This window comes from Camelus bactrianus, chromosome 8 (genome assembly GCF_048773025.1).
Source record: "Camelus bactrianus isolate YW-2024 breed Bactrian camel chromosome 8, ASM4877302v1, whole genome shotgun sequence".
In the NCBI taxonomy this organism is placed as follows: domain Eukaryota; kingdom Metazoa; phylum Chordata; class Mammalia; order Artiodactyla; family Camelidae; genus Camelus; species Camelus bactrianus.
Genome location: NC_133546.1, coordinates 1,204,421 through 1,231,526, shown reverse-complemented (window position 1 = coordinate 1,231,526; position 27,106 = coordinate 1,204,421). Strand labels below are relative to the sequence as shown.

General features: G+C 55.6%; 1 protein-coding gene across 2 annotated transcripts in view; it reads left to right on the top strand.

Moving 5' to 3' along the window:
• SMOC2 (SPARC related modular calcium binding 2) overlaps positions 1-27,106 on the top strand; it is a 142,844-nt gene that overhangs the window by 74,434 nt on the left and 41,304 nt on the right. For both annotated transcript variants that reach the window (XM_074367953.1, XM_074367954.1), the window contains exon 8: positions 26,380-26,566. In XM_074367953.1, the coding sequence (XP_074224054.1) occupies positions 26,380-26,566 (187 nt within the window). The remainder of the gene's footprint in view (positions 1-26,379; positions 26,567-27,106) is intronic.

Below are 27,106 nucleotides of genomic sequence, written 5' to 3'. Positions count from 1 at the left end.
GCAGTCGCCACCTCGTGTGGACGGGAGATGGGTCGCTGCCGGTCGGGCGAGTGGCTTTCACCCCGTTCATGGAAGCCGATGCTTCCTGCAGCGCTGGCTCACGCTCCCCGCTACCTGCACGGCGCGTCCGCGGCCTTTTCGAGTGCAGCTTTCCGTCAGTTCTCACTGGCACGTGGCGGTCCTTCCAGGCTTAGGCGTTTGGCCGAGGGGAGCTCAGGCCCGGCGCAGACGTTTCTAGGACTGGCCTCGAGGGAAAACCTGCCCCCTCAGGTCTTTGCTGCCGGTGCTGGTGGGTTTTCTTTCCAAGCGCATGTTTAATACAAGTCCCAACAGTTTGCCACCGTTCCGGTGTCGACGAGTCGCCCGATTGCCTCGTCACTGTCCTCCCCATCACTGCCCTCACGACGGCTCCTGATGGAAGTGCCCTGCTCTGGGTACCTTACCGGCTCCCTGGAAGCCCCAGGGCAGACTGTGGGGGGGCCACTTAGATGCCCCGTGAGGCGTGGCCCCCCGCAGGTGCAGCGGGAGGGCGGGGGGGCCCAAGCCCCTCCGCACGGGGCTCCGACCCCGCCACGCGCCTTGTCACTGCTCCCACCCCAGGGTCCTACCTGCCCCTTCTCCTTGGTGCCGCCCCAAACCATGCCTCTGCTTTCTGGGCTGCCTCCCCTGGGGCTGAGACGAGAAACAGCAAAACCCGAGGGTCTGACTCACGTGCTCACGCAGCAGGAACGTGACCCGCAGTATGGGATCTGTAGCGTTTGCTTCCTCGAGGAGACCATAACGGATACGTTTTGCAATTGCGTGAAGATGTTAACCTGAGTGCCTCTCTCCTGATCTTTAGAAACGGGGTTAGTTTTGTTCCATCTTGTCACCGCATTTCCAAAACTCATTTGTTTGCCTCTGCGCCGTAGTGCGTGGGGAATTGATTCAGACGCCGACTGTTTCAGATTTTCAGGTGGACCTTGCGATCTTCCCATGGGAGAATCCATGTGGTGGGGCCTACATTTAATTTGAGAAAGAAATACAAAATTATCGTAAAAATGTCACTGGAAATGTGCTTTTTAAAAAAAAAAAAGCAAATTTAATTGTCAGTAGGAAGCTATTCAGGATTTGATAGAGTTCGTTCCGTGTGATCTCATAGAACAAGTGCGTTCGTGTTTCACCCGTCTCTTACTGTTACCAGGTTTTTAGGCCTTAAGTGACCTGTCAGTTCTAATTAACTAATAAAAGCAGTGTGGACTTTCAGTATTTAGTGGGACTGAAAATAGCGTTTCAGGAAATTCCAGTTTACACAAGGTACCCTCCACTGTAGTTTGATTCAGATCCGCCTGAGCGAGGAGAACACAGAAAGACGGCACCACGCTGGTTCGCAGACGCGAGGCGCGGGACGCCCAGGTCTTGTCTCTGTGGTGTCCAGACACTTGCTCTTTCTGAGGGTCCGAAGAAGGCTGGACCTGGTTGGCATTTTAAGATGTTACACGCAGAACTTGCTTTATTAAGTCTGGTGCTGTAACGGCGAACACTCAGGTTTCACGCGGCCGCGGAGATTTCAGTGTCGAGGGAGCTCCCTTTGTATTTATTTTACATGTTTTAAAAGATACTCTTCTTTGGCAGAAGTAGGCGCATTTATTTAACAGAAGATAAATAATTTGTGCTTTGTTTGTGATTCTGTGTTTTTAAAAATTTGCCTTGTTTTGGGTGCTCTTTGTCATTTCTTCATAGAAGAAACCGAACTGAGCCTGTGTTGCTTTTGTTTTTCCTGGTGTGTCTTCACATCAGTTCACAGTATGAACCCCAAGCCCCAGCGTTTGTACTAAAATAACATAATATTACTTATGTTACCAGACACGGAGAACATGATTGCTGTGCGTGGTGCAGGATGCCACGCGGATGTGCGCAAATACGCTCGAGAGCATAAAGCGATGGCGGTTTTTTTTTTTTTAAAGTTCTTTGGGAGGTAGTTAGATTTACTTATTTGGGACAGGACCTCAAGCACGCTAAGCCTGCGCTCTACCATTTGAGCTGCACCCTCCCCACGAGTGACAGTAGTTCTAAGAAGTGACCTTCTTACAAAGGAAAACAAAGTACTCTGAGTCTGAAAATCTACCTGCGACAGGCACTCAGTGAACGCGGGTTTGCTTACCGTGTCCCGTGGACACTTTCACGATGCCGTTGCCGTTTTGTCTAAAACAAACTCAGTGAAGCCAAAAACAAACAGACACGGATAAGCGAAACAGTGATCTGAGTGTCCTGACGGTTTCCTGTTGGACTTCTGTTGACTGAAATCCAGTATAAATATAAATAAAGCGTGCTTCTGCTGGTTCATGAACCAGAGAAAGCATCACCGTCATTATGAGACTGGATACTCACTGAATGAGCAAAACCTGAGACTGCCTTTTCCTTACGAACGCATCGCTCCGTTGTTTCTATCAGTTTATAATTGAGTCAGTTTATTTCTCTATGGTCTTGAATGACGGTTCAATTATTGTGTTCAATTTTTTCATTCTATTCATAGAAGTTACAAAAATCAATTACAAAATTTTATCAGGGAAGAAGTTTTGTGACATTGGTTTTTAATTGCATGAAATTAATTTATACACGTTTGTTAAATGAATACTCTTCCCCTGTGGCACATTACTGTCCAGGTTTCTACCTGATTTGCTTTGAACCGGAGTGTTAAAGAAGAGAGTGTGGTTGTTCTGCCAGCTGGGAGGGCAGCGATAAAGACCAGAGGCGCTGGTGTTTCCCGTGCTTGGTCCCAGCTGCGTGTGCTCCCCCCAGGGGTGCACGGCTGCCCCGTCCTCCGTGACCCTCACATCAGGCCCGTGGGGCCGGCGCGGTCCTTTCCGCCAGTTCGTGGGGGAGGGAAGCGTTGCGGCTCGGCCCAGGGGACACGTGCGGGACCCCGAGGCGAGGACGGGAATCCGCCTGAGCCACCCGAGCCAGGCTCGCGGCTGCTCTACGTCCAGCAGAGAGAGGGCGGCTCCTCCACCCGCGGTGCTGCTCCAGCTCCACTGGGACGCGGGGGTCCCGGTGTCACTGTGTGTGCCCAGCAGCACACATGGGGCCCCTGTTAAAAGGCGCGTGCACCGCGCCCAGAGTGGGCAGCAGTCAGACCTTTAGTTCAAGCCCTTTACCACACCGAGCGGACGGGGCCAGGAAAGCTGGGGTGGGGACAGAAGGGGTGTTTCCCACAGGGGCCTGCTGCCGAACACCGGGTCCGGACGCTCTTTACAGCCGCGTCATCCGGCCTGATGGCCTCTCCCGCCTCCTGTCTCGTTTCCTCCACGAGAATTCCTGCCCCGTCCTCGGGCTCTTCCCAGAGCAGACCTGGTCCCGCCTTGCCCGCATGCTCACGTCCTCTCCCTGCTCCTGGACGGGCGCACCTTGCTTTTTAACTATCCTCAATTCTCGGTCACCCCGGGGCTCCTTAGACCCCAGCTCGCGGTGCACAGAGGCCCCCTCCAGGCTGACCCCCGACGCCCTGCCTCTGCGCATACGCCCAGCCCCCCTCATCCGTCCTCTCCTGCCTCTGTTTTACACTTTGTTTCCTTCATTAATCTGGCCAGACTTTGCTATTTATTTATACATTTAATGGAGGGTCTGGGGATTGAACCCTGGACCTTGGCGTGTGTTGAGCAGGGGCCCCACCACTGAGCCGTACCCCCCCACACTGTTTTGCACGTTTAGACCTGCCCTTGTGACTGATCCCGCATGCAGAGCCCGGACGGGCACCCCAAACCCCTGGGGCAGAGGGTTGAGTGGAGGCTGGCGGCATTCCAGTGAGGTGTCTGTCACCTCTGGAGACGGGACAGAGGCCCTGTGCAGCCTGTTTCTTCTGCTCGCTCCTCACGAGCCGTGTTACGTCCCACCCAGCAGCTCCCGGAGGCCAGCATGGGGGTGACCTCGTGTCTGCGGGGCCAGGCCCTGGTGCCCAGGCTCCTGGTCAGACACAGGTGATTCTGTGGCGGTGTTTTGTAGACGAGGGTGACAGGGTGCCATTTAGATTAGCTGACTTCGGGTGAAGGAGGGTCCCCCACCCTGCGGCAGGCTCTCCTGGCAGGACTGAGGGGACCCTCGGCAGCGTGGGGCCTGCCCAGGGCGGGGCGGCCTCTGCCGATCTTCTCGAGCAGGAGGGAACCGAGGGTGCTCTGCTTCTCATAGTTCATTTTAACAAATGGCTTCTTGGCGGAGTGGGGGCTTCCTGCCCCGTGTGGATGCCCCAGTGCGCCGGGGCCCACGGCGCTTTGCGGGGACAAGGCAGTGCTAACGGCGCGCAGCGTGGGTCCCGCATGGGCGTCTCTGGCCAGCTCTGGGGAGGGGGCGCAGCGTGGCTTTTCTTCGTGTCCTGCCGCACGTCCTGATGGCTGCCTCTGCGAATGCAGCTCTGACTGTCCCTTTGAAGCGCCCCCCCGGGAGTGCCCTTGCTGACAGCAGCCTTGGTGCTGGGGAACCTTCATCCGCTTGGCCTCAGGAGCCCACGGTCCGGCATGGCTGCGGCGTCTCCTCCCCACCCCGCTCAGCGCACTGTCCCCGCTGGGGCGTGGGCCGGCCTGGCCGGGGGGCACCTGTGGCTTCAGGTGGGCACGTGGCTTCCCAGAGGCAGAGAGGGGACTTGTCTCGTTATTTAGTGCAGGCCCGAGGTTGGCGAGGGGGCTGTCGGCTTTCGCTCTCTGCCTGTGGCTCTTCCGAAAGCTGGGCTCGGGCCAGGGAGGTGACCCCTCAAAGCCCTGCAGAGGCGAGCGCCCTGAGCTCCAGGGCAGCGCGTCCAGCCACAGACCAGGCTGTACACAGGCTGCTCTGCTGGCTCTGACGTGTGAGCCCCTGGTTTTAGTGATCTTTTCATCTGCTGTCGTTTTCAGTTTTGCATGTGAGCTGGAGGACACAGAGGCCCCAGTTTTGCCGAGTCTGAGACCCTCCTCCCACTTGGGAGAAAAATACTCCTTCCTCCCTAAGCCATTAAAAACGGCTCTGGTTTACGTCCAAGGATGTTCTGTGTCTCGGATGCACCACAGTCTCATGGGCCCCCTTGGTGGAAACATCTTCCTGCTTTATTCAAGGTTGATAATTTTTGTTTTATTGCACATATTAGAGTTACTGCCAAATGATGATTATCTTTTGATTCTGCTTTAAATCTTGGTAAATTGCATCCCCTGGGAGCAAATAACACAGTCTGTTTTCTTTCTTCATGTCTAAGTTTAAAACACTACTTCCCCAGGCCCCTTTCTGTTGCACCACAAAACATCAAGATACCAGCTAGATTCTTAGCTTATGAAGTGCTGGTCATTTGAAAAGGTTAAAATATTGAAATAGATCAAATAGCTCCTTTTAAATGTGAACTGTCGAAGTGTATTATTTACAAATATTGATTTATCTAAAAATGTACGTGACAATTTATCCAAGTTTCCTAGTTATAAAAGGGGGGTTTCAGTATTCAGACTCTGGTTAAAGAATCGAGATGCAACATTTCAACAGACAAACAGCAATGGAAGCAAGCAGATTACAGCCAAGCTGGTTGAAGACACACACCAGCCGTGGACGCACACAGGCCTTCGTACGCTCACTGTGTGAAAACTCAGGGGCATTCGCCTTGCTTTATTCTCTCAGGATACATGAGGTTTAATCCGTCGTGGAATTAACGAGGCCTGATGCTAAGCCGTGGCCTCTGTAGAACCGTAGCTGCGGTTTACAGGGTTTACAGGAGGCTTGCAGCGCACCGGGCAGGGGGCCGAGTGTTCCCGTGCACAGCAGAGCCGAGCCCTTCCCGTCCTGTGGACGAGCACACTTTTCAGAATCTCGAAGTGGCCGAGCCGGGGGTGTAGCCGACATCCGTGGTTCCAGACGCCCTGCTGCCCCGCTGCGGGCCCGACACGTGTCCACTTCTGGAGCCGCGGACCTCGTGTGGCGGTTGGTCCGGGTTTGCCGGGGCGTCTGTCTCTCCTGCTGACGGCGGGTGGGGAAGCCCGCCTCGCCGGGAACGCACCTACTGCGAGCTCTGGGCGGTGCTGCCCGTTCCCCCGGGTGCGCTGTCCTCCAGGGAGGGAGGCTGGCTCCAGAAGGGACGTGATGGGGGCGACATCGGGCAGAAGCAGCCTCGGGCAGGTGGCCTGGCCGCAGGTGTGAGGCTTGCGGAAGCAGCAGAGTCTCCGGTCCGCGCCCTGCACACCAGGCCGTGGCCTCTTGGCTACGTGGGAGGGCGCGCAGGGGACAAGGGGAGGCGGTGGTGGCCGGGGCGGCGGGGGAGGGTGCATGCACTGAGCACAGTGAACAGAGCTGCTCTGGGCCCACCTCCCTTCCCCCAGTGCCGGAGGCCAGGGCAGCCTTTATCCTAACACGAGTCACCCTTGCTGCTGCTTGGAGCCCCCGGGCCTCCGGGAAGCGCGGAGGGTGGTCAGGGAGCAGGGCTGAGCTGGGTCCCCGCACGCGCCCCTGCCGGCCCAGCCCACCTCTCTAAGTGCCCGTCAGCATCTCGTCTTTGCAGGGGTGGGGATGAGACCGACCTCGCGGGAGTCGGAGCCTGTCCACGGAAGCCCGAGCCAGCTGGGGGCATCTGTGTCCGGTCGGTAAACGGGAGTGGGTTAGCTTCCACCCGTTCCCGTGCGAGGTCAGGCCTGGGCTTTGCAAATAAAAGAAGACATTTCCTGTGAATCTCGTGTGTGTGTGCGCGCGTGCGCGTGTGTGTCTGTGTGTGCGTGCGTGTGTGTTCACTACGAGGCCTACCAGACACCCGCTTTGGGGAATTCAGGTGCTAGAGACTGTGGGTTGGGGCCGAGGAAGGCCTGCCGGTCGCGGTGAAGGTCACAGCCACCTCCCGTCGCGGTCTGGTTGACGGCATGAGCTGAATGCCGAGTCTCTTGCTGTCAGACGTAGGAGCAGAAGCTGAGAGAACAGAGCGCTCTGGAGCGTCGGGTGGGTCAGAGACTAAGTCAGAGCTGAGGACGGCTCATAGACGACGGAGGGTCTCTTTGGAAAAGACTCGCACAGTTAAACCTAAACCAGAACTCCTGCCTCTACCCGTGAGGGCGGCGGGAGGGCGGTCCGCCGACGGCCGTCTCGTCATCCTCGCCGTCCACACTGGGCCAGCATCACACGTGCCCGGTTATAATGACCTGCCGGACTTGACTGTGCGGCCGGTGAGTTTAGAAAATGTTAATCCATTTGCTAAGGATTTTCGTCCAGTCCTGGGAGTGGTGTGGTTTGCGTGTGCCCAAGTGTCCATGTGCAAAGAAGCGTGTGTTAATTGCTTTTATCTGAAAAGTACCCTCGTGTTTTTAAGAAGATGCAGCCTTTTCCCTTACCTTTGCTCGTCCTTATGGTTCTCATCTCTCCTCTAACTTGCCTGCATCCTACGCTCTGTCTCGGGTGAGCACTGGCACCGGCGGATGTGGGCCTCTGTGTTTGCCTGAGAGCTGCATGGCTGGCTGAAACCCGGGTACACCAGGCTGCTGCCTTTCAGAAACAGCAGCGGCGGAAGTCGCTTAAAAAGATCTCATCTAAGTTACATATTTAATGAAGTATCTGCATCAAAACACAGAATATTCAAATCATGTTCAAGTTCTGTGTACTAAGACATGGAAGAAGATAATATTTTCTTGAACTACTTACCTAGATAACTGAAGACAAGAAGAGTGAGTCACTCTGCACCCACCTGTCTTGCCCCAGGCGTGTGAAAAGAGGGCAAGCATTTACCTAAACTTGTTAATTTGCACGTTGATCATTGGTGCATAAGTTTGTAAATTATGTGCCACGGTTTATCAGTAGGGCTGGGTGTAAATGTTAGAAGAAATGCACCCTCAGGTCCGTGTCATGACAGGATGGTGAGGTGGTCACCATTTTGCTCAGGTGACCATCCCGGGTGAGCCCTGGTGCTCCTGGCTGTGCTGGGACCCAAGCACCATCTCTCTGTGGCTCTCCGGCCTCAGTCTGTGGATCCAGTTCAGGAGGGGACAGATCACACGGAGGGACAGACCCCTCCTGACAGCCCCGCCTGGACTTGGACCTGCTGCCGCCTCTCTCGTCCGCGCCGCTGCGGGATGCTGGTCCCTCTGCTCCGCCCTCCCTGGCTGTGCGGGGATGCTGGAGACTCGGCGGGCCAGGGACTGACTGGGCTGTGTCTGGCTTTAGGACAATAGCGAATATGATCGGGCTTTGCTGTGCGATGGCCCTGTGTTAGGTCTCACTGGCTAGCTTCTCTGTTCTCGCTCGCCATTTGCGTGGCCTCACACCCACGTGTGGGTGAGTGTGTGTTCGTGCTGCCCACAGACGTGCCCGCCTTTTGCGGGGACTGGTTGTGAGCTGTGCCCTGTGCCCAGCTTGACACTCACGCCCTGGGGCAGGGCTGCCTTTGCTGGCTGGTCCCTTTGCCTCCCCCAGGGCACTGGGCTGCCGGTTAAAACCACACAGACGTCTTGCGTCACCAGACCTGCAGCCCTTATTAAAGTGCGTGTTCCTGGTTTCGCCCTCGATCAGAACATTGAAAACTCCCTTTGGGGCCTCTGCCCTGGAAGCGACTTCTCTGGTGATTTTTGTTTATGTGAGAATTTGAGTCCTGCTTCCAACATGTGTTAACTGTTATCCACAAGGTTTTGGACATCTTTAAGTTCCTTCTGGTCATTATAAGTTTATGTAAAACAAAGCACTAAGTTTCTTGAAGGCATTTGGGTATCAGACCAAGGCAACAAAAATACTGGTCTCCCTCAGTGCCACCTTCCCCTTCACACCCTCTGCTCAGCCCTCCAGGACATCCTGAGGTTCTGCACCGACATGTGTCCCCGCCGCCCACTCCCCACCGCGGCACCAAGCTCGCCTGTGTCACTACTGCAGATTCCGGGGTCTCCCTGCCTGTGCTTCTGCCTCCGTCCTTCCTCCCACTGCAGCTTCCTTAACGTTGATCCTTAGGAAGCAAAGCCACCTCTCTGAGCAGAGCTCTCCAGTGGTTTCCCAGGTCATCTCATAAGGCCCAGGTCCCTTCCACGGCCCCTGGTGGCCCCAGGCTGGCCGCCCCCACCCTCGCTGCCTCTCAGCCACCCCTGCACACCCACACTCCGCACTCTGTATTCTCAAAAGAGCTCTACTGAATAGGATCCACTGTCTTTACTCCATTGCATACTCCTGCCTCCTTTGTCAAAGAGTAATTGACGAGAAGTTTGTGGGTTCGTTTCCGGGCCCTCTGTTCTGCTCCACTGGTCCATGTGTCTGTTTCCGTACCAGTGCCGGGCTGTCTTGGTGACGGCAGCTCTGTCGTGTCGTCTGGAGTCTGGGAGGGTTATTCCTCCAGCTTCATTCTTTTTTTTTTTCAGTATTTCTTTAGCAATTCTGGGTCTTTTGTGATTCCATATAAATTTTAGGGTTATTTGTTCTAGTTCTGTGAAAACTATCCCGGGTAGTTTGGTAGGGGCCACATTAGACCTGCAGACTGCCTTGGGCAGTGCGGCCGTTTTAACAATACTAACTCACCCATTTGAAGCGGACAGTTCAGAAGTTTCCACAGAGTCTCAGAGTTAGAGCACGGTCATCACTCCATGACCTCATTTAACCCCAAAGCCCATGGTCACTAGCGGCCATTCCCCGCGGACAGCCCAGCCCCGGGAACCAGGAATCGGCCTCAGTCCCCGTAGACGGGCTTGCTCTGTCGTTTCAGACACGTGGGGTCTGACAGCGTGCGGACGTTGGCGACTGGCTTCTTCCACTTAGGGCGATGTTTACCAGGACCGCCCGGGTAGCGGTGTGTGTCAGGGCCTCATCCCTTCCTGTGCCTCCGTGATGTTCGTCGTGCGCACGGGCCACGTGTGAGTCACCTCTCCATCGGCTGACGGACGTCTGGGTGGCCCCACTCCTCAGAGCAGGAATCGGCCGCTGCGCGCCTTCCCGTGCAGGGCTCCGTGAGCACACACGCTCTCACGCCCCCTGGGTAGCACTGCAGGGTCACACGGTGACTCTGCGTTGAACATTCTTCGGGCTGACAAACTGTTTTCCGAAACGGACGTTCCGTCTTGCAGCCTCACTGGCGACGTGTGAGGCGCTGATTCCTCCATGTCCTTGCCGGCACTTGCCACCTTCCCCGTTCGGACGGCGGTCGTCCCAGTGGGTGCGCCGTGGCGGTGCGCTGTGGCGGTGCCTGCGTCTCCCTGACGACTGAGGGCGCCCGGAGCCTTTTCCTGTGCTCGCTGGTCCTCTGCGCGTCATCTTTGGAGACGCGTCTGCTCAAAGCCTGTGCACGTCTTGTCGTGTGGCCGTTTGCCTCTTCGTTACGCAGCTGGTGGACTTCTGTCTACGTTCTAGACGCAGGTCCCTCTCAGCCATGGGACCTGCGAGTATTTTGTCCCGATCTGTGGATTACCTTTCGCTCGCGATGCCCTTTGAGTCACAGGGCTTAGTTCTGATGGAGCCACGTTGTCTTTTTTTGTCGCCCGTGCTTTTGGTGCTGTATCTAAGACGCTATTGCCCAACCAAGGTCCCCTTTGTCACCCAGAGTTGGGACCCCTTTCAGGGAAGACGGGCAGCTGGCTGCTGCTGCCACTACCAGAGCCTCACATGGAGGTCTTCGTGCCCCCAGCAGGTTATTGCTTTGCAAAAATATGCTTTTTATACCTTCTTCCTCCATGGGTTACCCTGAGCTTTGAGAGTGGAATTGGGAGGTAATCTTGCTGGAGAAGTTCTTCCCTCCACCTTGAACTTTTTTCTCCAAGCTGATGAAACTGGCTAAAAGTTACATCGACAGCAAGTCTGAATGAGGAAAGAATATGAGAAAATGTAAAAGAAAAAATAAAGAATTTGCATGGGATCTGCTCGTGCCACAGCTATTCCTCATGTGACGTCCGTGTCTAGATTCCTTTTTTGGTTTTGCATGTGGATGTCCTGTTGTTCCAGCACCACTTGTTGAAAAGATTATCCTTATGCCATTGAAGCATCTTTGCTCCTTTGACAAAGATCAGTTACTGTGTTTGTGTGGGTCTATTCATGGCTGTGAAACAGTGGGAAGACTTAAAAATATTCGGAACTGGCTGTGGGCGAGTCAACAACTGAGAGTAGAATTAACAGTGACCAGAAATAATGTCTCGAAAGCAAGGAAATGAGAGATCAGATATTGTACAGGGAGATACGGAAAAGACGCAAGTTCTTGGCTGAATCTCTCCAGGAGCAACCAGAGGAATCTTGACACAGCTGCCAGTGTGGGTCTCGGGCACCCCTCCCCGTTCTGCACGACTCACGTCCTTGCTGTGGACGTTCAGTCTCAGCCAGAAGGAAGCCAGTCTCCCGCCACGTCTGGGTTCTCCACGGTCATGTTGCTGCTCCTTTGGGAAGCGCCCCTCTTTGAACAGAGGCACTGAAGGCAGTCCTGGGAGAGAAGAGCTTAAAACAACATCTGTTTCCGACCAGACGGCTGGGACATCGACGAGCCTGCGGGAAAGGCTCGTGTGACTTGGGAGATAATTTGAGAAAACTGAGAACTGGGGAGATTCCAAGATAACGTGATTTTAATGACTAAGAAGTGTATTGTAGGTGCTCTGTCGTGGATGGAGAGTGGAAGGCTGTTACAATTGGTGGGAATGTTTCTGATCCTTCTTTGGAACGATTTCTGCTTTATTTGCTTTTTTGCAGTGTTATTTTTGGACATTTTTTTCTCCTTTCCGGTTTTCATTCCTTCATCTTTTCCAAGGGCACATCACTTGCAGCGAAGTTCATGACTGATTAAGTGATGACTGATGAGGTACCCAGGCATCGTCTCCGACAGGGGAAGCGCAGAGGCCCAGGCAGCCCTTTGTCGAGGCCGTGGCCGGAAGCACAGCCTCTGCAAAAACTCAGCTCTCTTGTCGCTCCCGACGTGGGCTGCGTGGTGAGAACCTGAGCATCAGCCCTGCCGGGGTGCAAAGATGACACATGCTTATAGTAGGAAATATTAACAACCAGTGAAAGTAACATACAATTCCCTGTGAACTGACAATCCGGAGAGACTTCTGGCACCTGTGCTGGTGGGCATGCCGCGCCCTGCTGCGCCCCGCTGTGCACACGGCCTCTCCTCCTGCACTTGGCAGAGGGCTGTAAGTGGGTCCCGTGTTACCCGAGATTATTCTCCGGCAGCTTGTCTCAAAAGGGTGTCCCACACACCCTCTCGGGTCACTGGGAAAAAGCGGCCTCCTGGGCACACCGGGCCCGGTCCGTGGATGAGCTCCCTGGGGCTAGTGCTGAGGCCCGGCTGAAGGAGGTGCGTGTTTCTGAAGCTTCTGTTGGACCCGTCAACACAGCCTTTGGCCCATCTGTTCATTTGTTAAGCATTACATTCACCCGTTAACCTCCTCCATTCCCCCCCCCCCCGCAAAGCAGAGGCTTTGAGACCTTGGTGTGTGCTGGGGTCACCTGGCAACCTCGTTAAAATGCAGCATCTGCACGGGGTGGGGGGGGCGGGGGCAGGAGTCTGCGCTTCTGACGCCCCCGCCCCCAGTCGGTAGGCCCTTTGATGGGCTCTGTGGCCAGGCCCAGGCCGGGGAGGCGGGAGGGAGTCATTTCCTTTGGGTTGCAAGCGCCTGCATCACAACTGAAAGATAATCCACGTAGAGAAGAGAGCGTGCTGACTGTTGGCTGCGTGTCCCAGCTTCTGGCTCAGGGGCCTTCAAGGCCCGCCCGAGTCACCGAGACCCCAGCCCCTGCCTCATCTGCTTCCCCTCCTTCTCAGGCAGCCCCTCCCCACCGGTGGGACGCGGCACTCCGGGCTTTCTCATCTGCCGTGCTGGCAACACAGTGGGTGGAAGTCCCAGGAGTTATTTTCAGCAGACCTTCTTAGGTCACTCGTCCACCCTTGGACCAGTCACGGGCCAGAGGGACGGGATATGCTCCCTGGCCACGCCGGGGTCACACACCCTTCCTGGAGTCGGGGTGGATGGATGCCGGCCTCACGCCCACCACAAGGGCTGACCATTGTGGGGAGAGGCTCCATGGCCCTGGAGGACGAGGGAAACACACCCAACCCAGCTGTCACCATTGTCCCTGCAGCCCCCCTCCGTGGACACGGTCTCTGGGGCTGAATGCCCTAGTTTGGGGGTGACCTGTGTGCCTGGCACCAGCACAGCTAAGGAGGATGCTGGGGGGCTGCCTGGTGCTGAGGGCGCTCACGGGGGCCGGTGGGGGAACGAAGGGTGCTGGGTCCTAATTCTACCGTGATGGCCGCGAGGCCTCCGAGAATCACTGACGTCTGCTGCCCTGGTTTCCAGGAGCTGGCTGTCATCTCTTCCTGGTTTTGGGAGTTGAAGACCTTTCAGTGCAGGCCCCTCCTCCGAGAGTGAAATAAGGCCTGCGGGACAGCATACTCTCCGTGACCTGGTCGCCTGGTCCTTTCTCATCGTCCTGCGCCTGCAGGAGGCGGGGCGGGGGCTCCTGGGGCCCCGTGTGCCGGGACGGGAGTGCGTCTTGCTGTGTCTAACGCCCCCTGTGTGGGGGCAGCAGCGGGAGAGGCTCCCCGGGGGGGGGGGCGCCCCTTGGTGAGACGCGCCAAGGCCGGTGCGGTGACGGGGGTGCTGGGGGTGTCTAGGAAGCATCGTGGAGAACGAGGGTCCGTGTAGAGGAAAGGGAAAGACTGGAGTACGGACACTTGGATTTGGGTTTTCGAGAGTGATGTTGGTGAGACTGCCATTGACAGAATCCTCTGGAAGCTGCAGAGAGAGGTTAGGACGGGAAGAGGGTGTGACTGGGGGCTCTGAGGTCCTTCTGGGGTGGCTGTCATTGCCGGGGCTCACGCGCTAGGTCACCCCCTCTCCCGGGGCCTGGGACTCGCGTTCTGGCTGGAAACGGCTTAGGGCTACGGTCACTCAGGTCTTTGCCGTGAGAGTAAATACAGGAAGAAATGAATTAGGATGGAGACCGTGGTCACTATTTTCTTTCCAAAGAAACTAGATCCACAAATCCCCTGCAGGTCTTTATGTTGTGGAAATACAAGCTTGACTGTGGACCTCCCGCGTTCCCGGTTTACCGTCCTGTGGGCGTTGCCGGGCAGGGCTGGTGCCCCGTCCTAGGCGGCGGGAGGCGGGGGCGCCCCGGGGCTCCTGTGCTTTCCTCGCTCTGCCGTCCTGAGTGAGACACAAGCTTTCAGAGCCTCTGGTTCCTCACCTGAGAAACACACCTGCTAGTATGTGTGCCTACGCCTCGCTCTGTTGTTGCCAGGATTAAAGGGCAAAGCACAGGAGGCTGGGCTCCGTGTCCGCTGTGCCCTTGAAAACTACGGCAACAATCCCAGATTAAGAAGCTAATTCAAAAACCTTCCTTGGAGTTAGTAAGTCATAAACATGTGTCGCTTATGGGCAAAGCCGTGGCACCATCGGTCCCACTTAGATTTCTTGCAGGAAGTGAACACGTGAATAATTACACCCCCGTAAAACTGTGCGTTTCAAGCCCCCCCCCACCCCCACCCGCTGCCATTTCTACAAAATCAGATTCTAAGGGGGCAGCTCTTCGTTCTGTGTTTTCCCTTCTTTGACCATCTGTGCTGTGCAGGTAGGAAGAAACCCACCGCCAGTTCCATGAGCGACGAAGACGACGTGTGTAGAAGTGGAGTCTCCAGCTCTGAGACGCTGGAGCAGGACTCTGGGGCAGGTGGCCCTGCGCTCACGTCCCTGACGGCCTCGCCTGTGCACGGGGTTTGTCTTCTCGGGCTCAGTCACCGGCTTTGTAAAAAGACGGCAGTGACCCCACCTCACAGAAGTAACGCGTGATTAAGTGCGTTAACCCGTGAAAGGCGTGTGGTCCCAAGTGGCTGCTGACCGGTGCCGTTGTACTGACCAGTCTCCGGCCCCTGCTGTGTGTGTGTGAAACCCACACGCTTCTTGTAAGTGGGTCCTACTTGACAGACTGTTTATCGTTTTACCCCTGGAACATTCTTACACGTGAGGTCCTCTGTGAGCCTCACGGCGCTTCACCGGCCGCTGCGCTCTACGGAGCTGGTGAGCGCTTAGCAGCCGCCAGTGAGGGAACGTCTGACCACAGAGCAGTGGTGTGTCTGCGGGAAAAATGCTACATTTTATGAATCCTGATAATATTTTTAATACGTTTTAAAACAAGCAGAAGGAGGTACAGGGTACTGACAAGGTTCATGGCGTGCACACCTGAGGGCTCCAGAGGTAACTGGGGGCCCGGGACCCACAGAAACAGTGGTCACACCTTTAATTTGGCACCGAGCAGTCACCGCCAGGTGCTGAGTTACCTGTGCATTTCATGTGGGTTCACTGACGTCCGCAGGGTTGGTCACTTTATATCATGAGTGTCTGGGGGCCTCAGATTAAGTCCTCATTGTCCCTTGTAGGTACTGAAGACAGCCTCGAACCGGTCCTGGGTCTGAAAGCTTGCCACCAGGATCTTTAAAGCACAGATATGATCCTGGTGCTCTTAAAAACCCTTACGAGGCTCTCCACTGCTTGTGGAAGTTCCTTTGCAGGCTCCAGAGCCCCCGGTCTGGCCCCCGCTGTCCTGCAGTCCACCCACCATGGACTGTCCCTCTGCAGCCCAGCTTCCTTGTGAGAAGCCGGCCCCCCCGTGCGGTGTTTGCTGAGCACAGGTGAACGCGCACGTGAAAGGCAAGGCCCACGTGCTAATGAGGGCGTGTGGCAAACTGCCCCAGGAGGAGCTAGGTGCTTGGTGCCCTAACCAGAGATGTTTTGGGAGGGATTTCTGAAAATACTGTAAGGAGATGCAAAGAAAATAGAAGATGTAGTTTTGCCCCTGGAAGCTTACACCCAAATGACTGTTGTATCTGACAGTGACCGCTTCATAACAAATAGCCTCAGGTTGTCAGTAGTGATCAGAGACAAGCGTTCACTTCTCAGGCATCTGAGAATAATGGCATTCTGTGGGTCCCGGGCCCCCAATTACCTCTGGCAGGGTTCTGCTGGGAGGCTCCACCTCGCTCGTGGGCCTGGATCGGCTCCATGCACCTCTCATCCTCCTGGCTCGAGTGAGAAGACTGGGGGATGTCTCCTAGCAATACCTAAGGCACAAGAGAGTGGTCCAAACACCTGCGGACTGCAAGCCCCAGCTTGTGTCACACTTACAGACACCCCCCAAGCCAAGACGTTCCCATGTCAGAGCCCAGCGTCATGGAATAGGGGAGACACTGCTAGTGTGGGGAGAGCTGCACAAACCCTGGTGACTGGGAGAGAGGAAGGCTTGGGCCCACACAGCACCATTTACTTGTGGGGCTCAGGGTGTAATTACCCTGAGTGGGAGGGATTGAGGGCCCTGCCGAGGCACTGTCATGGTGGGTGTGAGTGTCAGTTATGGAACCAGTGCATTTCCGAGCCCTCCGGGTTGCGGCTGCCACTGTAATTGGACTTGGCGGAGGCCATCGAAGGCAAACAGACTAGTCCATGCAGGCCTCGGTGATGCAGCAGGCCTGCCGACGCAACAGGACGTGAGGCCAGCCGAGGACGTCCAGGCAGGATGCGAGGGCTGTACGCAGGACAGGGCGAGCAGAGCGAGGGCACAGACGGACACGCCAGGCTGGTTCTGTGACAGACTTGGGGATGTGAACACTGCCCGCAGGTTAGGTGCTCCTGGGAGGCAGGCTCACTTGGGGGACGTGGACCCACAAACGCCATGTGGGATGTTCCCATGGTGTCACTCACACTGTGGCAAAAACCTCCTTTACCCACTTAGGTCAGGACTCGGAGGCCCGAGACCCTCCTCGTGGGCGGCGCTGGCCTGAGGGGCGTGAAGTCGAGCGTGGCCAGTCGGGCTCCCGTCCCGTCTGTGTGCATCATAGGTCGTGGTGGGATTGCTTGTTCGGTGGGTCGCATGTCTCGTTGGACAAGCAGGAAGAGACCCCTGAGCATTTGCTGGGCGCCGGGCCGTGGGAGCTGAGGGCGGACTCTCGCCTGTACTGGCTTCCTCGCCGAGTCTGTTACTCTCCGTCCTCAGACTCACCACGGGAACAGAAAACGCTGCCCAGTACGATGTGGCTGAGACTTTCTCATATCCTGGGACTCCTGTTTTATTCCCAGCAGGAGGCACCTGGGCGTTGGTTTGTCCGCTGGGACCCTCGGCACACGCTGAGGCGGGCTCTGGCACGCGTGTCCGCGGGCAGTGCGCCTTCCCGGGACGGGCAGCCGCGCCCCAGGGATGCTCTCCCAGCTGCTCCCCGGCGGGATCTTCTCGGAGGGCGCCGCTGCTCGGATCTGCACCACTTGCCTTACTTTTCCCCAGGCTAGAGTTTTGTCTAAATGGAATGACTCCTGGTTTCTGCCTTTCCTACGCATTAGAATGGCTTCAGGATCCGCCCGGTCGGCCACACTTGTTACGCAGTGACTCTGTGTGCACGATGCTGTATTGTACGTCTGTACCCCACCTGTGCGTCTCCCAGCTGCTGGGTATTTAGTTGTTTCCGGGCTGAGGCTGTTATACGTAAAGCTGCCAGGTGCAGTCTGCCCCCGGGGTTTTGTGGACGTGTCTTAATTACTCTGGGGTTAACGCTTCCAGGTACATCGTACAGTCGTGTGAGGAACACAGGCGAGCCCCAGGTTCCAGCGTCACCGGCGCCTGGGCGTGTCTCACCAGGGCCCCTCCCACCAGCCTGCGACATCTCCTGGGGTCCACGCTGCGTTTCCCTGGTGACAGGGAGGCCCAGCGGTTCTGTCATGTGCGTGTCGTTCAGTCGTACGCCTTTCGTTCTGAGTTGTCTGTCCCCCTCTTTGGCCCATTTACGTAGATCACTGTCACTTGCGTGGGGCTGCTGGGCTGCTGACACAGCCTGCATCTCTGTCGGGCGTGCGCCTCAGGGACGTCTTCTCTGCCTCTGGGCTTGTCTTTTCGCTTCCTTCACGGTGCCTCTCGGCACATGTAAGTTTTAAAATGTATTGGTAGTGTCCCATTTACCGAAGTTTCTTTTGTGACTAGGACTTCCTGTGTCTGCCCTAAAAATCCTTCTCTAAGCCGACGTCACAAAGGTAGTCCATTGTATTTCCTTCCCAGGCTTCATACTTCTAGCTTTTTGTTTAGGTCTCTTAGTTCATTTCAAAGGTGTGTGTACGGTTTGAGGAAGGCTTTAAGAATTGCACGCAGCGAGCCCACGGTTCTGGAATCATCAGCGAGAAGACGGTCCCTTCCACCGACTTGCGTGGGCGCCTTAAATACCAACTGAGCATGTGTTTTTGTGTCTGTTTATGAACTGTTTATTCTTTCCCATCGATCTATTTAACTACCCTCATTCCAACAACACACTGTCTCAATAGGCAGCTTTATAATTATTTTTCAAGTAACGTGACAGTAGTCCACCAACTTCGTTGTCTTGGAAGAGTGATTTGGATATTTTAGGTCTTTCGTATTTCCACGTACATTTGAGAACTAAAATGTCAATTTCTACAAAGAAGCTTCCTGGGATTTTGACAGGAATTATTTTGAATCCGTAGGTGAATCTGGGGAGAATTAACTTTTTGACATTAGTTTATTCCTCTCTGCTTCGGTAGAGTCCCTTTAATTTTTCTCAGTAATGCCTTTCAGGTTTCCACATCCTGCAGGTCCTTTCATAAATGCATTCCTAGGTATTGTGTGGTTTTGATGGCACCGTGAACGCCATTTAAAACTGTTGTCCTCCGGTCGTCACTGCTGGTCCATAGGAATTCAGGTGGTTCGCATACTGACTATCTCGAGCCCTTGCTGCATTTGCTTATTATTCCTAGCAGTTTTTTTCTGTAGATGCTTCAGTTCCTTTCACGTGCACACTCCTGTCGTGTGTAATTAAAGACAGTTTACAGTTTTCTTTCCAGTCTTCATACTGTTCTTTCTCTTGCCTGTTTGGCGCCCGCCAGGGCCTCCGGTGTACTGGCGCGTGGAAGGCGTGAGGTTCTTTCTAGTCTTAGGGTGGAGGCACTCAGTCTTGTATCAGTGAGCACGGGGGGGTACCGCAGATTTCATGTAAATACATTTTTAGCAGATAGAGAAGGCTTCCTTCAATCCTAGTTTTCTGAGAGCTTGGCCACTTAATTAATGAAGTAGCTCACCTTAATAAAAAAAATGAACCTAATTTTTCTTCGTCTAGAACCAAACAGTGTGACTGTCACTGAAAGCATGTGCTTCTAAGGCATGCTGTTATGACAGCGTCCAAAAGTGTTATGAGTATCTTTTCTAGTATTTTAAGTTGCCCTTCAAATTTGCAAGACACTATCCTTCTCTCTCAACACACTTGTCTTGCCCACCTCAGGGGCAGTGAGATGGGGTGAGTCTGTTTGGCAAACGGGTTTCTCCATTTCCATGGCCTCCCTGAAGCCAGGGTGGAGGGGGGCTGGCCTGAGCCTGGGCTCGCCGTGCCCATTTCGTACCACGCCGTCCGCCGTGTTTACCAGAGGATTCCATCAAAACGCTTTGACTTTGAAAACTAAATTTGCTGAGTTGCTTCTTCGTGACTCAACCTGGAAATGAACAGCGAGATGAGAGTAAACAGAAAGCGGTGAGTTAGGCGTGAGTGGCTGTGTGTGTGATGGTCCAGCGTTGTCAGCACGTCAGGGCATGCTGTCCACACCTGCAGTAATTTCTGGGGAGTTTGTCAGGGGTGGCTGCTGGGAAATCGCAATGTTCCGCACGTCTTTAAAAACAAGGTCTGTCCGGGAGAGAAGACTGTTCGCAGAGCAGACTGTGTGAGGAAGGGGACACAGGATGTCTTAGCAGGTAACGGCGCGGCGCCACCGTCCGCTGCAGCGGGGAGCGCGCGCGCAGGGCTCGGGGGCAGTCCTCGCAGATGGTGCGGGGCCCCCAAGGGCGGGGCCCACGAGGGAGCGAGTAGGGCCCGAGGGGCTGCGGGCGGCCGAGTGCTGTATCCACAGCCAGGGGCGTGGGGATGGGCACGCAGACAGTTTTGAGCATTTTCGTTTTTTAAAAAAGCTTCTCAAGATTTCATTCCTGTCGGAAAGAGAACAGCACCGCCCTAGGTGTCGGTGGGAAGTCCTCCAGAAGGAGGGCTGGCGGCAAAGCTGGTGGGAGTAGCCTGTGTCCTCCCGAAGCACGGCCCCGTCTGAAGTCTGTCGTCTGAGAACGGATGTGGTTCACGGCTGCTCCCCGTAAACTGCCCCTGGCGTGATCACACTAAGATCAGGTGTCTTCCGTTCAGCGAGGTCACTGCGTACGGGCCTTCTCCTTCCAGTGCCTAAATGTCTGGCAGACACTCTGGCGGTCAGATTATTTGAACCAACTGTCAGGCACCTTGTAAGTCGCCCAGATCTGCCAGTGTGGGAAACAGGCCAATATTCTAACGGACACGCTACGAGTCTCCAGAGGTGACTTTCTAGAAACACAGTTGTTGCATGATTGTGGCAGGTAACGTTGACGGAAGCAGGCTGGAACTGTACTCGTGTTTGCAGTCTCACATGTTAATGGAAAAACACAGAGGCAGACTGCCTCCCAAGTGCTGATCACTTCTCAGAGGTCGCTCACAGCTCTGGGGTCTCCGAGCCACGAGTCTCCCCCAGGTCGTGGAGCGAGAGCGGCGCAGACGCGCTGCTTGGGCCTAGGAAAGCCTGCGGCGAGCTGGCCGTGGAAGAAAGCACAGTGCAGCCACCGTAGCTACGTCGGGAGTCAGCGCGTTCCCGGTGGGCTCGGTGCCAGCAGGCGGACTGGGTAAGCCGAGGCGGGAGAGCCATCCAGGCTGCGGTCAAGCCGGTGGCCTGGGGGCCGAGGGGTTAATACGCTGAGTGGGAGGCTGCTCTTCTGTAAGGAGTTTTGAGGTTTGGTGGCACAAGTTACATGTGTAATTGTGAGAAACTGACCAGACACCTCGACTGCCAGACCCCGAAACAGAGAACTTGTAGCTGGAATCCTGACCTAAGTTCCTCCTTGTCTGTCACTCGAGCCTTGGTCGTCTCTTGGCTCGATGGGCCGGGTGATGAGGACAGTGCAGCGTAAGCCTGAGCCTTAGCGAATCTGCAGGTTACAGAAGACCCTGCTGTCTCCCCTCCTGGTGCTGGCTGTGTGGTCTTAGAGGAACCCGCATTTGTGATGCTGAGTGTCCGTGAAGAACTCTTTAGGGTTATGACTGGGTTTTCTCTGTAGGACCTTTCCGTCTGTGCCTAATGGGCCGGGTTACACTTCTGCTCAGTGGGGATCATCCTTTGAACTCGCTGAGGGCCCTGCGGCTTTGTGTGCGCTATTTCGTTCGCCCAGTGAGCCTGCGCGGCGGGGGGCCAGGCAGGGAAGAGGACACTGAGTCTGTGAGATGAGAGCCTCGTAGAGTCGTCAGACTGGTGATCCACGGACAGGGAACAACCCAGCGTCTGACTCCTGGCCCAGAACTTGCCTTTCTCCTCCGAGGGACGCCGCCTCACATAGCCGCCCCGTCTGTGATGACGGCCCAGGAGTTGTCCGTCCCCTTCCCGCTTCTCCAGACACAGGAACCTCATTTATGGCAAAGGCTTTTCTCTTTCCTTTCACCTCAAACTATGTTCAGTCCTCTTCCACTAGGAAAAAAATCTGTATTCAACCCAATCACCAGTTCTCAATAATCTCCCAGCTTCTCCTTTTCCCCCAGTGTCCTTCCAAGCGGAGATTCTCTGGGTGGTTTTTCTTGGAGAAACTCAGTGGCTTATTCCCCGGCCACTCATAGCACAAGCCCTCCATTCACTCGTCTTTTTCAGTCCTCCTTCCTTCTCACGTTAACTCCTCAACACAAACTACATAGTTAAAACCCTCCTGAATAGGAAAGAAAACAAACATTTTCATCTAATGTATTAAAGTGGACGTTTTTCATGTGAATTTTGTGAGCATCAGTTGCTCTATTTTCCTGCTGAATTCTTTCCAGAATCCCAAACTTTCCTTTTTGTCCACCGATGAATGCTCCTTTGGCACAGAGTCAAAACTAGCTTTTGCTAAGATGACGATCGTGCAGCTCTGCCTTCGCTCCCCTGTGTGACCCTACTGGGTCCGCCGGCCGCAGATGTCTCTGCTCCCACCCACGCTCGCCTGGCCTTCAGCCGGCCGTGCCCTGGCCTTCCCCAGTCCCTCTCTGGTCCCCTCCTCCCGCTTTCCTGGCCCCACCATTGTTGCTTGGGTCCTCCATGCTTTTACTTTCATTGAAAAGCCCCTTTCCCTGCACCCTTTTCTACCGCATCACGAGACCTCACTGACATTTTTCTAAAATGTGGTTGAGACTTGTCTCCCTGGGCTTCGTCCTGGAGCCCTGTTTGCCTGTGTCTCGGTGATGGGACGCATCCAGTGTCGTGGGGACATCGGCCGGCTCATGTCCTTCGCTCACTGTTCTTCTCCGTTTACAGGTGCGATGGACGTCCTCCACAGATCCCGGGGCGTCTGTGCTGGGGAGGTTCCCACTCCAGGAGTCACCTCTTTCCTTGACCCCAATGGTCCCAGGGATGGGGCAGAAATGGGTGGTCTCTTCCGGGGGCTGGGCTGTCTCGGGAGGGAGGGTGACCTTCAGAGGGACACATCAGACGGCCCTTTGTCTATTCTCGGGGCCATTGTGAGTTTGTCTAAAGGAGATCTGCTTCCTTCAGAGTGGCCCTTACTTACTGTCAAATGTAACTGCATTTTTCCAATAAGAGAAACTGGATGTCCCACATGGGGCCAGGTTTACCAAATACAATCATGTGAGTTAGCAGTTCTCACTTCAGCCAGGATGTTTATATAAACAAACCATGGAATTTCTTCCTGCTTGGCAATGACGCTTCCACATTTTATAGCCCTCCAAGCAAATGTTAAGGGTGGGTGGACTTAATCGATCCTACTTTGCTTATGATGAGCTTTCAAACATGATGTAAAACCCTCAGAAGGGACATTTCGAGAATTTTCCAGACCCACTTCTGTAGCTACAGTATGTCCTTGGAGCGAGTGTGAGGCATTTTGTGCCCAGACAGTCACACCATAAATTCTGTTCACTAATAAAGCTGAAAAGGGGCCAAGAGAACAGGCAAGGGAGCAGTGTGCTTTCCAGGAGGGCTGCAGCCAGTCCCCCTGCGTCTGGGACTCGGGTGGGAACAGATGCGCGGCTTGGGGGCTTTCAAACAGCCGGGGCTGGCTGGAGCTCCGCCCCCTCCCCCTCCGTTTCTTCCCGTGACCTACGGTGACGTGTTGGTCACTTCAGAGAGAGCGGCGTCCCTGTCATTTCCGTGCCATGCCGGTTTCGATGTTGCAGTTGGAGCAGATGCCTCTTTAAGATGCGTGAGGAGTGGGTTTATTTGCCTCTCTATTTGCTGACTGAATGTAGAGTTTAAAGCAATGTACAACCGACAGGGGACAGTCAGTGTGAAATTTTCACGAAGTTGAGTGCTGCCGTTGTAACAATGCAGCGGCCGTTAACTATTTCTGTGTATTGGGGTGGATTTGGGTTAGAACCCCCTCCGTGCTTGTCCCGTGAGCTCCCGGAGCGCCACCCCGCCCACGTTCCCAGAGCATACTCGCCACTGATGGAAACCAAATGCCCCATCTTGACGCTGGACGCTTGTAGAATCATAACTTGGCCATTTAACGTTCTTAACTTACAGACCAAACAAATCAAAAAAAAAAAGAAAAAAAAACCCCACCAAAAATCAAAAATCTACTTCTGGATAATTCAAGCCACAGGGAATTTCTTGGAATTACGTGCTTGCCTCTGAGAGCGGACGGCCATTCAGACAGCTCGGGGCCCTGCGTGGGCTCCTGGGTCCAGAGGCTCACGGACCTCATGCCGTCGGAGAGGGGACCTGCTGGGCCCGCACCTGGCGGTCTGCCGTCGCCGTGGCGGGAGCCGGGCACTGCCTGGGACAGGGGCGTGAGCCTGGGCCCAGGGGCCACCGCTCCCCCCTCTCTGTCATTACACAAAGTGGCGTGATGGTCAGATTCGAACGATCCTACCAAAGGTCGATCCGGGCACAGGGCAGGGTGGCTCCACCTTCCGCGCCCGTCTTAGGAGGCCGAGGCCGGCCTGGGGGCCGCAGAGGGGAGTGAGCGCCTCCCCCGGGAGCGGGGAGCCGCGGGCGGGCTTCCTTCTGCGCTCTTCCCGCGCGTGCGCGGGGGCGGCCACGCCCAGCCCGCCGAGAGCGGCGGCTGGCGATGCGGCCCGTAGACGGCCGGTCACGTCATTAAGCGGGTTGATTATCCTCACGTTGCAAATGGAGTTACCAGAGAAGTAAAATCCAGGTGGTCTTCCAGCTCTTAACATCATAAGCACGAGTTACTGTTGCAAAACAAATGTGCTGAGTGCCTGTTACGTTCCAGGCGTTTTTTTAGTGCTGGAAAAACAATGAACCTGGAAGTCAAGTTCATGAAGCAGGGTCCCTGGGCCGCACCGCCCACCGAGCCTCCTTCAGTCTTTGCCACACCACCCGCGTCACCCCCTGAGCCGGGCGTCCTACTCCGAGTGCCACCTCGCCTCTGGCCTGGCAGCCGCGACACAGAAGCACATGCCTTCCCAGGTCCCCGGTCTTCCCACCTGTCTGGTGTCACGTTTAGTCATAAAACCCCTGTAAACTGTAGTTAGTTTCCAAACAAAACTACTTTCTAAGCAGAAAATAACTAAAGATTTTACTTAAAATAGATTCGCCCAATGTATTTGTTGCTTTCTTTCCCTTTTTAAGGAGAAATGTGAAAGTGAAAGAATGTGATTTTTTGACCCCAAAGACAGCTCAGGTGAGGGAGGGCCTGCTCTGGAACGTGTGGGGTCAAGGGCAGCTGTGTCTCAGCCGGGATCTGCCCCCCGACCACCGGGCTGAGCCCCCGCAGCGCCTCCGGGGGCGAGAGGGCGGCCCGGTCCTGCCGCTGGCCCTTCCGTCCCCGAGACTCAGGGCTCCGTGGACTGGCGGGTGGAAGCTTGACCTCCGAGCCTCCTGGTCCCAGGGTGAGCAGGGTGTTCCTTCGAGGTGACTCTAAGCCGAGGGTCGGAGGCCACGCCCAGAGAGACCCTGTGCCACGTCAAGGACGAACTAAACGCAAGCGCCCGCATTTGGGATTTTTTAGCACGAGTGGGGAGGAGGTTTAACTTGCTGGTATGAATTTTTAATGGCATGCATTTAGGCTGGAAGGATTTAGAGCAGGAACGTTCGGAATACTCTCCACCGAGTGTTTTCTGGATGGTACTTGAAGCCTCACGTGGATGTCTAGTGAAGGGTAAAGTGTTCTGCACAGTTTATTTTATCTGACTCAAATTCACTAGCTTCTGCGGATCACTGCGTAGAGCGGACTCACCTGTGAGGCTTCGTGCAGGTGGTGCCAGCTTCCTCCGCCCCGAGGTCAGAGCCCTGCTTCCCGCGAGATGAGGTTGAGGCGTGTGACACCCCAGGGTGGCTTCAGATTTAAATCGACGTGAGTCGGATGGTGGGAGTCACATGTGGCCCGAGGCCGTAGGCGCCCACGAGTGGGGTTGGGGGGTCAGCGCATCGACGCCCAGGGTCCATTTCTGCACCAGCCGACTTTGCACTTGAAATCCCGGACGGGGGTCACCTTGCTGTGCGTGACCTCCCTGCTGTCGAAAGTTGTGCGAACATTTAACTGAAAGGCAGAAGCCGCCGGGGGCTGATGTGCATCGTGCCCTCAGCTAACGTTCTTCTGCGTCTCTGTTCTGCTTTCCCAGAGAATTCTAGGGCAGCTTTTCACCTGGCGTTTCAGCAGTTAGCCGCCCGCCGTCTCCTAGAGCTCGCCCGGGAGGGAGCCCCGCACGTCTGTCTGTCTGTCTGTCTGCGTGTCTGTGTCTGGGTGTGTCTAAGTGCGTGTGTCTGTCTAAACCCACACATTCTAAGGCATCCTCAGTCCATTCAGGGTGGAAGATGGATCTGTTAGATCGTGTCTAAACACGAGAAAGAGACTGAGTTTATTAACATAAAAAGACAGAAGCCTTCAGACATTGAAGTACTGGGTGCCGGAATTTTTCAAAGTGACTATTTTGTCGTCGTGGGAATGAGCTGAGAACTCGCGTAGCTCCTCGCCTGGACGCGGCTCTCAGTAAGACGTCCTCTTCTTGAGTGATTTCCAGGCACACGGCCTGTTTCAGAGACACTGCAGCTGAGACGTCTGGACTGGTCGCTTCCACACTTAACCTCACCAGACCTGGCGGAGGTGAAGGCGGGAGGGTGGCTGTGCTCCCCGGACCCTGATGGGGGCGTGTGGTTGATGGACAGCAGGTCGGGGCTGTGGCCAGAGGGCCCAGCAGGGCTCAGTGGGACTAGACCCCGTATCTGCTGACTGCGACCCCACCTTGGGACCCAGAGCAGAGGACTGTGGCCGTCCCTGGGGTCTGGGTCCCACCTGTGGCCTCAGTCCACAGGGCATTAGGTCCACTTGTGGACATGTCCACGGTGACCGTCACTGTGATCCGTGAGAGCCCTCCCGCCCTGCCCCTCCTGGGGGGCCCTCCCTGTGTCCCGTCCCTCCCCAGGCTCTGTGTGGACTGGTCTCAGCCGCGGGCTCACCCTTGTCTCCTTCTCCCTGCAGCATCCTCGTGTGACCAGGAGCAGCAGTCGGCCTTGGAGGAAGCCAGGCAGCCGAAGAATGACAATGTGGTCATCCCCGAGTGCGCCCACGGTGGCCTCTACAAGCCGGTGCAGTGCCACCCCTCCACCGGCTACTGCTGGTGCGTCCTGGTGGACACTGGACGCCCCATCCCCGGCACGTCCACCAGGTAAAGCCGCTCTCAGTGGGGCCGGGAGAGGCGTGGCGAAACCCGGAAAGGCAGAGCCCCTCGGCATCCCTGCGCCCAGGCCTCACCCCACTTCTCTGGGTGGGGTGCCTGTGGTCTTGATGGCGGGGGCCGGGGAGCTGGGGGCACCGAGTCTCTGACATCATCCGGAGCTGATAGTGGGGTGACGCTCGGAATGTGTCCCATGCCAACAGCAGCTTCTCTTGACCCCAGTTTTGGCAAAGGGAGGCCCACGTTCCACAAGAACCGGTCGCCCAGAATGGCTCTCCGTTCACAGCCAAAGCTGTGTGTGCCCTGAAATCACCACTTAAAAAGGAGGACAGCCCAGAGTCAGGAGGAGCAGCAGGCCTTCAAGGGCCTGAAACATGAGCCTCCCTGCTCACTCGCGTTTTGTGTGAGTTCCAGCAAAGCACGCGGTCTCAGGGCAGCCCCAGGGGAGCACCTGCCGTCCGTTCCTGGAAGTCGAGTGAACGCGAGTGAGGATGGTTTTGTGGCTCTTTGTTACATGAGTTGCCCTTTGGT